The sequence below is a fragment of the Glycine soja genome, chromosome 16 (assembly GCF_004193775.1).
Source record: "Glycine soja cultivar W05 chromosome 16, ASM419377v2, whole genome shotgun sequence".
Lineage (NCBI taxonomy): Eukaryota > Viridiplantae > Streptophyta > Magnoliopsida > Fabales > Fabaceae > Glycine > Glycine soja.
The window spans coordinates 33,743,548-33,756,723 of NC_041017.1; the positions used below are offsets into that span (position 1 = coordinate 33,743,548).

General features: G+C 29.5%; 1 protein-coding gene across 2 annotated transcripts; it reads left to right on the forward strand.

Annotated features, from left to right (window-relative positions):
• Positions 1-4,412: 4,412 nt before the first annotated feature.
• LOC114390432 (receptor-like protein EIX2) lies at positions 4,413-8,799 on the forward strand. Of its 2 annotated transcripts, none has more exons than XM_028351175.1 (2): positions 4,413-7,819; positions 8,568-8,799. In XM_028351175.1, the coding sequence occupies exon 1, from the start codon at positions 4,480-4,482 to the stop codon at positions 7,780-7,782; it is 3,303 nt and encodes a 1,100-aa protein (XP_028206976.1). In that variant the 5' UTR covers positions 4,413-4,479; the 3' UTR covers positions 7,783-7,819; positions 8,568-8,799. The 2 variants fall into 2 exon arrangements, with proteins under 2 accessions (XP_028206976.1, XP_028206977.1); XM_028351176.1 differs by having other exon boundaries at positions 8,579-8,799.
• Positions 8,800-13,176: the final 4,377 nt, after the last annotated feature.

A 13,176-nucleotide genomic window follows, 5' to 3' on the forward strand; every position in this document is an offset into this window, starting at 1 on the left:
CTAGAAAAAATGCAAAAAAAAATGCCATGACATCCTATCACTTTACTTTAAAATTGATTTTAATCAAAATTATTATTTTAAAAATCAATATTATTCTAATTTTTATAAATACTCATTCAAATACTTATTCGTGCATCTTGTTGCTTCAAAGATTTTTCAGGAAATATCCCTAAAGTAAGCATCAACATTATTGCGCGCGGAGTTATTAACATCTTTTTGCAACACACAGTATTCTTTGAGCCGAGATGAAGGATAGGATACTCAAATTGCAATTAATATTCTTTCAGGAAAAATATGATTGTTTTGGACCTGTTTCAATTAATAATTGATTAATAACATCATGGAATATTGCTTGATTATGACAATTAGTTCAATTATATTGCTCCTATACCCACTAGGGTTGATCAGAAAATAAGCTAATAAATGTATTGACTTCTCCTTTTTCAATACGATACAATGCTTATGATTGTAACATATGTATCTTTTACACTAAAATCATGAGGGATAGAAGAATGAAAGATACCCTATTAGTTCCTAGTTACTACCAGTATATTTACATCCTTGTGTTGGACCAGTACATGCACTTTTGGTTCGCCAAAAGTAGCAAGCAGAGCATTAAAAGTGTTAGGTTGCTGGTCTTATCACATTAAAATTAAGCATTGATAGGGGTCCCAGCAGCTTGGAGACTTCAACAACCCATCCATCACTCAAAAACAAGTCAACATAGGAAGACTGAGTTTTCGTTTGGAGTATAGCTTATTCCAAGTCAACATAACCTTGTCTTAGTACATTAAATTCCAAGTCAACATAACCTTGTCTTAGTACATTAAATTCCAAGTCAACATAACCTTGTCATACGAAGACTGAGTCTCTCTTAGCTAGCACATTACAGTTGTCTTTGTTTGGATCTATGAACAATTGTGATGTGATGTCTTTTGGGTCGGTCAAACGACTATTTGGGGATATTTTGCTTTAATTCATCCTATAGACTAAAATTTAAATTAATATTTAGGAAGGGATAAATCATAATATTTATTATGATTTTTGAATTAAAAATTGTTATATATGTTACGGCTTTTTTTTTTTTACATCGGAGTCGAAACTTTTTTTACAACACCAATTTTTTATTTTTATAAGCAAGACATTAAAGTTGTAATAATTTTATTTTATACGACTCAAAATCTTTAAAAAAATTCATACGATTTTAAAGTCACAAAGTCTTTTATTGAAGTAGTAAATTATTTTACGACTTTAATTTTTTTAATCATACACAATTTTTTATTTTAATTATTCAATAAATTAATGTATGTTCTCTTTTTTAGTTTTATTTAATATTTTTTGATATTGTTTTATCTAATATTTTTATATTATTTATTAATGTTAATGATTATTATTTATTTTATAAATTATAAATTATTAATATTATTTGATAAATTATAGGTTAATTTTATTTTTAATATTAGTAACAAAACATTTTATTATTTTTGTTAAAGAAATGTATGGTAGATTTTATTTTTTATTTAAAATTAAGTCTTTTGTATTATTTTTTAATTTATAAAATAAATAATTATTCTTAATTAGCATCAGTGAAAAAATATAGAAAATATTAAATAAAACTAAAAAAAAGAACCCATACATTAATTCATTAAATATTTAAAGTAAAGAATTATTTATGATTTAAAAAATGCATGCAAAACAATTGAAATAGTAAAATAATTTACGACTTTAATAGAAAAGCTTCTTTTAAGACTTTAGAGTGTGAAAAAAATACTCTTAAAACTTTGACATTGTATTTTAAAAAAATGAAATAATGAAGTAGTAAAATTTGTTAGAAGTCCAGGGTAAAAAAATTGTAATAGATCTTACAATTGAATTTAAAAGTTGTAATATTTATTACAACTTATTTCTTTTGGAATATTAATTTAAATTTTATCCATAAATGATGAATTTGAAAAAATAAATTATTCTTAATTGATCGTTGGTACTTTTGGGTCTCATACAATCCCAAGAACTTCAAGATTCGGTGAGTGCATGTTTGATTTAGTATTGAAGAATTGATCTTGAATATATTTTCAGTTATTTTACTTATTTTGTTTCTCGTTAAAGAAGAATTCAGAATTAATTTTGAGTTAAGTTAATAATTGATTTTAGATTGAAATAACTTTGAATAATTTCTCTATTAAATCCAAAATTTTATATTAAATTTTAATTTTAACTTTGTTTCATAATAAAATATTCATATATAAATCACATCACTTTAAAATTAATTTTATAAAACTAATTATAATTAGAATCAATTTTACCAACACCCAACCAAACACACATTTCAGCAATCCATCCCTCAGGCAAACCAACATTCATTTTCTAACCCTTTCTTTATGCTATCTCAGGTCATTTGAATTAAATTGGAACTCTATGCAAATATGATTTATTTGATTTTTCTATTTCATGTATCAATTTTATTGTTTTAGTTTTTCTCTTTAAAATGCATTTTGTAATTTTAGTGAAGGGGATAATCAGTTTCAGCAAGTAGTTGACTGGAATTAAATAATATTGAATAAATTTAATTTAAATAAATAAAATTAATAAACTAAATAATTTATCAATTAAAAAAGAATGCACCTTTATTATAGTAATAGAATTATATAGTTTCTATCTTTTAGAACTTACATATATAATTGGTATGTGTATCCAAAAAATTTAGAAATCTAATTGCGTTAATTAGCCAAAGAAATTTTGCAAATTGGTTTGTTAATTGGATTACTAAAAAAAATTAATTTGTTAATGAAGCAGGACTGTGCATGATGCAAGACAAATTAAACATCAGCTTGAGGCCCCAAAAATTGCTTCCGATGAAGGCTTGTTGTTGTTGGTAACAGAGCTCAGTGAGAAAGCCATGGGAACAGAAGCAGAAGCCATTTCGGGGTTGTGTTGTGCTTGCTTACCTGGCTTGGCCTGAAGATTCTGCTGCTCAAGAGATTGGGGCTCTGAGAGTGGATCACGAAATGGACACGATAAGATGCAAGGTGTTAACTGGAGATTTTCTGTTGACGTGGCACCTGTAGGTTATCCTACGTGGGATTTTCTTTACCTGGTATTGGGAGGATAAGGTTATCGATAATCTGGAACATGATCCACTTAAGAGCTGTGGCTTCAAGAGGGATAATGTTGCTTACTCTTGTGACATTAAGGAGCAAGGACTAACTTGAATAGACATTTAACGGGCAAAGAGAGGAAATAATCCTTTACTTATTTTTTTTACTAGGTCAGACTATGGATTTGTAATTTTTACTGGTTCAAAAGAAAAGAAATTTTACATGTTCGGATCATTTGATTAATCCTTTTCTTATTTAATTCATAAGAGGAGTAAATAAATTTTAAAATTTTTTACTTCGATATTTTTGTAATTTTGAAAAAAAAATGTACTTAATACCTTAAAAATATTTTATTTGCTTTTAATGAGGAAGAAGTTTTTCAAAATTAAAATTGATTAAATCATATCTAAAATCAACAATGTTATAAGATAGATCGAATGAGTTAACTATTTTATCTATTGAAAGTGAAGTGTTAAAATTGCTTAATTATAAAATTCTAATAAATAATTTTACAGCTAAAAAAGTTAAAAGATTATTATAAAAATTGATATTTTATATAATATACTAAGTCTCTTTAAAATTTTTAAGATCGGCCTGAGTAATTCTAATTTTCTTATATTAGTACAAGACAAAGCAAATATCATCAATGGAGAGAATCAGAGAGATAGAAAGTGTGTTCTGGGTGAATAGAGGTTTCTTTAGCCAAAAAGTTCGACACAAAGTTTCCAATTTTTTATCACATGCAAAACTTTGCCATAGTGTCTTTTGTTTTGCTTTGACTTGGAAGTCAATTTATGCAAAGATGGAACGCGCGCTGATATGTCAAAGAAATTATTAAGGTTGTTACAACATTGCCATCGAAATTGATTTGCACGCAGGTCATTATCAGAAAATTTGGCACTTAAGTTTTATTTTAGTTTAATTTGTTTATTGCCAACTTTTTGAAATTTGGTCCACCATTTTTTTTCTTGTAAATTTGGTTTTTTCATTTTTTAAATTTTGTTCATAATTAATTTGGTATTCAATATTTACCAGAAATGGAGATGGCAACACTATTGGATCAATATTTTTTGGTAAATATTAGATGTATGAACAAAAATTATATTAGGAGATTTGTGCTCCAGTAGAGGAAATTAAAATATATAAACCTTGTATATGGAGTCTTCATATTTTAATTTTAAAAAATAATTAAAGAAAAAATTTCCTTAATTTTTTGTCTTCGATAAGTGAACGAGAATAAACAACTCTATCGTTTAGACATACTATCAGCTATATAAATCCTGCCGCAGGCTCCATCTTTCATACTTCACAGTTTAAGAGAAAACTGATATCAATAACCGACCTTTGTTTTACTCTTAGTCATTCTGATATCAACTAAAATATAATGAGTTGTTATTTTCTGAAACTATTTTATGCACTTTTGCTGCTTTTATTGCATGCTGCAGGATCCATCCTTGGATTCAACAGCCTTCACAATAGCGCAGAAATTAAGTGCATTGAGACTGAGAGACAAGCACTCCTCAACTTCACACATGGCCTCGTAGATCGCTATGGCATGCTGTCTACATGGAGGGACGATGACAGAAACAGAGACTGTTGCAAATGGAAAGGCATTCAATGCAACAATCAAACTGGTCATGTTGAGACGCTTCATCTCCGTGGTCATGATACACAATATTTGATTGGTGTAATCAATATCTCCTCATTGATTGCCCTTGAAAATATTGAACACTTGGATCTCAGCAATAATGCTTTTGAATGGAGTCATATCCCAGAACTCATGGGCTCGTTCACCAACTTAAGATATCTCAATCTCTCTCATTGTTTATTTGTTTGGATTATTCCTTCTGATCTTGGAAAGCTTACACATTTACTGTCTCTTGATCTAGGTGGCAATAGCTATCTCCATGGACAAATCCCTTATCAACTTGGAAACCTTACACATTTACAATATCTTGATCTAAGTTATAATGATTTCGATGGGGAACTCCCTTATCAACTTGGAAATCTCTCACAGTTGAGGTATCTTGATCTTGGTGGAAATTCATTTTCGGGAGCACTCCCTTTCCAAGTTGGGAATCTTCCATTGTTGCACACTCTTGGACTTGGTGGCAATTTTGATGTGAAATCTAAGGATGCAGAGTGGTTGACTAATCTGTCTTCCTTGACAAAACTTGAGCTAAGTTCACTACACAACCTTTCCTCTTCTCATCACTGGCTACAAATGATCAGCAAGCTTATTCCAAACTTAAGAGAGTTGAACCTAGTTGATTGTTCTCTTTCAGATACAAATATTCAATCTCTGTTTTATTCACCTTCCAACTTTTCCTCTGCTCTTACCATCCTTGATCTGTCTTCAAATAAGCTGACATCCTCAACATTTCAACTGTTATCAAACTTTAGCCTTAATCTTCAGGAGCTTTATCTTTATGATAATAACATTGTTTTGTCATGTCCTCTCTGCCCAAACTTTCCTTCTCTTTTGATCCTTGACCTTTCCTATAATAATATGACATCATCAGTCTTTCAAGGTAGTTTCAACTTCAGCTCAAAACTTCAAAATCTTGATTTGCGAGATTGTAGTCTTACGGATGGAAGTTTTCTTATGTCATCTTCCTTCATTATGAGTTCTTCATCTTCTCTTGTTTCCCTTGATCTCTCCTCCAATCTGTTGAAATCATCAACTATATTTTACTGGCTCATTAACTCCACCACCAATCTTCACAACCTTTTCATCTATGATAACATGTTAGAAGGTCCCATTCCAGATGGATTTGGCAAAGTAATAAACTCTCTTGAAGTTCTTGACCTCTACGGTAACAAACTGCAAGGCGAGATTCCATCTTTCTTTGGTAACATGTGCACATTGCAGAGGTTAGACCTCTCAAATAACAAGTTGAACGGGGAATTCTCTAGCTTCTTTCGAAATTCTTCATGGTGCAACAGAGACATATTTAGCAGGTTGGTTTTATCTTATAACCGGTTGACTGGCATGTTACCTAAAAGCATTGGATTGCTGTCAGAGTTGGAGGATCTTCACTTGGCTGGGAATTCTTTGGAGGGTGACGTCACTGAATCCCATCTTTCTAATTTTTCCAAATTAAAATACTTGCACCTATCACAGAACTCATTGTCTCTGAAATTTGTCCCGAGTTGGGTTCCTCCATTCCAATTAGAATCATTGGGAATCAGATCTTGCAAGTTGGGCCCCACTTTTCCTAGTTGGCTCAAGACTCAAAGTTCTTTGTATAAGCTTGATATTTCTGATAACGGGATTAATGACTCTGTACCAGACTGGTTTTGGAATAACTTGCAATATGTGAGATTCTTAAATATGTCTTTCAATTATCTCATTGGTGCAATTCCTAATATATCGTGGAAGATTCCTTACAGACCATTTATATTTCTGAATTCAAATCAGTTTGAGGGTAAAATTCCGTCATTTTTACTACAAGCTACTGGGCTGATGCTCTCTGAAAATAATTTTTCAGATTTGTTTTCATTCTTATGTGACCAAAGCACAGCTGTAAATTTTGCCATATTAGATGTATCACACAATCAAATAAAGGGGCAACTCCCAGATTGTTGGAAATCAGTAAAGCAATTACAGTTTCTTGATTTAAGCAGCAATAAATTGTCAGGGAAGATTCCTATGTCCATGGGCGCCCTTGTTAATATGGAAGCCTTGGTTTTACGAAACAATGGTTTAATGGGTGAGTTGCCTTCTTCTTTGAAGAATTGCAGCAGTTTATTTATGCTGGACCTGAGTGAAAATATGTTGTCGGGTCCAATACCATCATGGATTGGAGAAAGTATGCATCAATTGATAATCTTGAACATGCGAGGAAATCACCTCTCGGGAAATCTACCCATTCATCTCTGTTATATGAAGCGTATTCAATTGTTGGATCTTTCAAGGAATAACTTGTCAAGAGGAATTCCAACTTGCTTAAAGAATTTGACTGCAATGTCTGAACAGACCATCAACTCAAGTGACACTATGTCTCGTATATATTCGGTTAACATTGCAATTTACGGTTACTCAGTGAGGGATTATACGCTTGGCATAACATGGATGTGGAAAGGTGTGGAACGGGAGTTCAAGAATCCAGAGTTAAAGCTCAAAAGCATTGATCTTTCCAGTAACAATTTAACGGGTGAAATACCAAAAGAGGTGGGATATTTGCTTGGGTTAGTTTCTTTGAATCTATCAAGAAACAATTTGAGCGGAGAAATTCCTTCTCAGATTGGGAATTTAAGTTCCCTAGAATCACTTGACTTGTCAAGAAATCACATCTCTGGGAGAATTCCTTCTTCTCTTTCTGAAATTGATTATTTGCAAACATTAGACTTGTCACACAACTCTCTTTCTGGAAGAATCCCATCAGGAAGACATTTTGAAACCATTGATGCCTCTAGTTTTGAAGGAAACATTGATCTTTGTGGTGAACAACTTAACAAAACTTGTCCTGGGGATGGAGATCAGACAACAGCAGAGCATCAAGAACCACCAGTCAAAGGTGATGATTCAGTTTTCTATGAGGGATTATACATCAGCTTGGGGATTGGATACTTCACTGGATTTTGGGGCTTATTAGGGCCATTACTACTGTGGCGTCCTTGGAGAATTACTTACATGAGGTTTCTGAACAGATTAACAGACTATTTATATGTATGCTTATTGTGAATGTGGGAATTGTTGCTGATCGCTCCAAGGCAAAAAGGTATGTTCTAGATTTATTTGTCAATTTCATGGTTTATGTTCTGACTTTGTTTTATTTTACATATATCAAGAAATTGCTTCACTGATCAAAAAGAGCAATATGTATTTCACTTAGAGGAGGCCAAGAATAATAATAATAATTTAATCTAATTATTATTTAACTTGTAATTTTTTTTAAAATTTTTTACAAAGAAAAAATATACAACTATATTAAGCATAAAAACATTACTATCTAATTAATTTTATCATTTATATGAAAATAAATATATAATTTTTTTATTCCTAAATACTAGAAACATAAACTCTTTCAAATATATTAATTAGACATTTATAGAAGAAACAAATAGATGCATTTTTTAAAATGATTTTCCATAATTATAAATGTACACTTACACATTACAAATATTTTATTATTATCTTTAATTTCTTTTTATCTCACTTTTTACCATCACATTATATTACCTATTATACATACACTTCTCTTTCTTTTTTCTTTTTGTCTCCCTAAGTGTCAACTAAGAACTAAGATGACATGTATTATTTTTCAATATTTTTTTTCATAAATTTTAAGGGGACCGTAATTCTTTTAACATGGTATTTTAAATACACTTTGTGAAAAACTTGGGGGCCATGGTCCCTGCATGTATACTTCCATTTTCAATTTTATATGAAAAAATATAATTCTGTTTATATCTTGTAATTAATCCAGCACATTAATTGTTGTAAAAAAAAAATGCTGATTGTTGCAGATGTGCTGCAGGCTTCTGATCAGAGAAGAAACCATTGTTGGCAGCTACAAATGCGAGATAATTTCTTTAATATAGGAGTTTACAATGTTTTGTATTTAAGTAATGAACTGCAAAATCTTGTTTCCAGAAACTTAGTATGCTATTGTTGTATTTATTGTATAATATATTTGTAATGCTGTTTGTTTTTCATTATTGTGCTTAGATCTGTGATATCTAAAATTTCACCACTTCCTATTCATCTTCAACAATGCTTTCTACTATATTCTCCTAGTGCAGCTATACTTAACTGTGAATCAAATTTGTGCATGAGAAGAAGAATGCAAGATACCCTATTTGTTCCTAGTTACTACCAGTGTATTTGCATCCTTGTGTTAGACCCCTTCTGTACATGCACTTTTGCTTTGCCAAAAGTAGCAAGTAGAGCATTAAAAATTGCATCAAGCTAGTGTTAGGTTGCTGGACTTATCAAATTTTATCTATTTATCTCAATTATCACGAAAATAGAAAAGAGTATATCTGTAAATGAAATTCACACAATGAATGCTAATTTGAAATTCTCTCTCTTCCGTTGCACCAATATGAGAGTGCCAATTAGATCCCATCATCTAGTCCTTTGACAGAGTAAGTATTTCACCAAGACCAAGACTCTATGTGGGTCCCAACTAATAGTTAGCTTCCTTTGTCGATAAAAGTGAAGACGTTTGAACCAAAAGATTTTTCGGAAAAATCGATATTAATAAACTCAACTTATTTTTAATTATGCTACTATTTTTTTAACATTCATTTTTATAAAATTGATGTTAAAATAACAACATTAAATGTATATTTTCTAGTGTTATATAAAGGGTTCGACAAGCTAGATTGAGAGAAAATCAGAATCTGCTACGCTCATTCTCCTCATGCTATTTCATTGATCAAGGGTCCTATCATCTTGGCTCATCGATATGCTTCTCTCATTCGAAATATTCAGAATATGTCAAAAATTATTAGAAATATTTATAAAGACAATATAATGAATTAATGGTTGTTTGTTAGTCCCTGATAAAATTGAGTGGAGCTTGAAGACCAATAAGTATATTACATGAAATTAGTTAAGAGAATCTCTCAATAAATAATATAGTTGAGAATTTGATTTTTATTTGAGTCTAATAGTAATAGAATACGAATATTGTAAATGTTATTGTTATATAATAATGATATATATAATAATAATTAGACAAATTATAGTGTTTATTATATTTATATTGATTGTATGAGTATGAAATAGTGATATTTTTGTATTATAATATAAAGATTATGTTTTAAAGAAATAGTGTATAAACTATAATTTTTTAAAATTTTTCACATGTATTGAAATATATTAGTACTTTAAAATAATGATAAAAAAAGATGATATTGTCGTCTTCTTTGTTTTCTAACTCTTTTAATGGGTTAGAAAATTAAACACACAATCACATCCAAATTTAAAAATAATACGACTATATAGACTTTGAAATTATTAGTCTTTGTGGAAATTTTATATCAAGACAAATTAATTAAGCTTGCATTTTCTGCGCTTTAACCAAATGACTAATAATATTTATTCATCTTAGTTCTTAGTAGACTTTTCACAGTATGATGTCAATTCTAGAAAGACTTGGAAATATTCTAACGTGCAAGGACTTTTTTATTTATTGGGGACCAAAGATTGTGCAAAAACATTAGTGTAAAAATAAATTAGTATTGCATTTCTTGTATTTTGACAAAATAACACATCATATTTTTTGTGGGTTTAAATAATTGTTTTTTCCCTATAAAATTAAGAATTTTTTTGCACTTTAGTATATAAATATTTTTTATATATATTTTAGTGCTTGTAATTTTAATATTTGAATTTATTGTTTGCTATCAACTATCAATAGGTTACTGATTATGTAAGAGTGATGTTGGTAGTTCATTGGCCTGTCGACAATATCAATAGTTTGACATGCTATTATATGTAAATTTTTTGGTAAATTGAATTATTACATTTTCATATATTTAAAATAATTGATGATGTTAGATCAACTTATGAGAAATTTTAAAAAAACATAATTTACTAAAAATAATTACATATTATTTATTATTAAAATCTTTATAAGTTAATTAACGGTTAATGTAATTCCATGTTATGTCGTCAATTAATATTTTTACTTGACAATAAAGACTAAATATTTTTTTTAAGTTTGACCAGGACTAAAATAAAAAACTTTGAAAAACTAAAGCAGAAAACACACTAACTAATTTATAGTAGACAAAATAATGTTTAAGCCTTGTTTGTGTTAATTTTACATAGACTTTTTCTAAGCATGGTGCTGGTTAAAGTGACAAACTCAAATACCTTTTAGGGGCACCTCACGTGTCATTTAATGACATTACAAAATTTCCCTTGATAATGTAAAAATAGAATCATATTTATATTTTTTATTTATTAAATTTTTAACATAATTTTTTTGTCGAATTATCTTCATGAACATGTAATTAATATACGAAATCATTTTATTACACAAGTATATAATTATTGATTTTTTATTTTAAATTCTAATTTTTTTTCTTGAAGAATGGTAAGATTTTGTAAGAGTAATTTTTTAAGAGCCATGTCTTAATTAAAGAAAAAAATAAATCACAATATAATAAAATATTTATTAGACGTGATTGATTAACATGGCAGTATCAAATGAAACAAGAATGGTTTCCCTCTCATATTTTTCTTTTAAAAAAATTATATATGCAGGTTAATTAATTTTTTATATAAAATATATAGTTATGAAATTTATTAATTAACATAATTTTGTATGTTTAAGCTTGTTATTATTTTACTCCTCCACTACTTATTTTCTGGATATGTTCATGTTAATTAATCCCTATTAAATATCTTAATCCCCAACATATGAACACGGAAGATTCCAGCCAAAAGATATAATTGAACACAGAGAATACCACCTTTTTTTTTTTTGGTCTAGAAGAATACCACCTGTTTAAGAGAACATGCATCTACAAGTTATTGGTGGTTTTTTCTACTTCTTATGATAGCATAGATGAATATTATTGTGGTTTTTTTTGGTCTAGAAGAATACCACCTGTTTAAGAGAACATACATCTACAAGTTATTGGTGGTTTTTTTTTTTTGTCTTATCAGATGAAAGTTTGAGGACACAATTTCTGCCCAAAACATAAGCTCCCACTATCTACTTCATCAACAGACTACATATATGTGATATGATTCTAAAAAGAAAACATGTATAAACAGCCAGTTCAATTAAATCCAAGCAATTATTTTCCAAGTCTGCCAACCCTTAAAATATGGGTTAGAAAATTAAGCTCGCCAATCACATCAAAAAGGAAAATTAAAACACGTCCACAAAAATATTTAAATCAAAAGAAAATTAAAGGAAACTCACGCTGATACATTAGTTTGTGGAAAAATTCTGTCTTCACGGTATTCTTTTTCCATACTAGGGTCCGTTGGCTGATACATCAGCTAATCGCTATCAATGCAAGTTTCAATATATCAACCAAATATTGAGATAAATGCCACAAAATCAAAAATAAAAAAGAACCCCGTGCATTTACATTATCTGAAATTCTTTGAATGCTATCTGGTCCAAGAGAAAATTCCAAAAGCAAATTTATTTTAAAGGATATAAAAATACAATAAAAAATATTTTGGCACTAGGAAATATGTAAAATGAACAAATAATGAGAGAAGTATTTTTCTTTACAATATAGCATGCTAGACAGAATTATCAATTGTTAATGACAGAGAGCTCTAAACTAAGAAAAAGACTCTCAAGTCAATTGTCTTTTCTCTCAATATTTTATCCTGAATAACTATATAAGTGATTTTTACATCATATTTTAACCTAAAAAATCATAAGGCTCATGTTAATGATTTTTTCCTCACTTATTATATGATACTTAACTTTTTCATTTCTATCTGATGTGAGACTTCTCCTCACATTTGTACTTTAATAGTCTTTTTCTCATTTTGTGTTTTTCCCACATGTTAGCCTTTCCCTCGAGCGAAAGTCATTTTCAATCCAAGAATATTCAATGGTGATCCTTAGAGCTTAATCGTTTTTGCCCCCGGCTTGTTTAGCCATTGCCACAACATGTTCTAGTATCTTGTACTATTGTAACACCTGCAACTTTGCTACCTGACATTCATGCATGAATTCACCCGTTAGAAAGATTTTTGATGCAAGGAACTCTATATCCATGAATCCATCAACGCCATCTTACTCGTCTAAGCTAGTCACTAAGTCAAACCATTGACTCTGATATCAAATTTTTTGAAAAATCCAAGAGAGTAAATACTAGAGAAATTTTCCACAATAGGTCACCAAACAAATTACATAAGTAAACTTGATATCATATCTTAGAATTCCAACACTTATTTTTGAATAAAAAACCTGTAGGTGGATTCTAGAATAATTTTAATAGCATAAGAGATAGGCAAAACCAAAACATAGTTTTAGTTCACAAACTAAACAGGATCTAGACTTGTATGTGAGCCCCTTTTTTATGCTCATTCAACCCTGCTCTTAGATATTAACTTATTTATAAGTAAAAATCAGAATGCAGGGGAGAG

Bases quoted from the DNA above. Each gene is read 5' to 3' on its own strand.
- LOC114390432 (XM_028351175.1), top strand. From the start codon at position 4,480: ATGAGTTGTTATTTTCTGAAACTATTTTATGCACTTTTGCTGCTTTTA.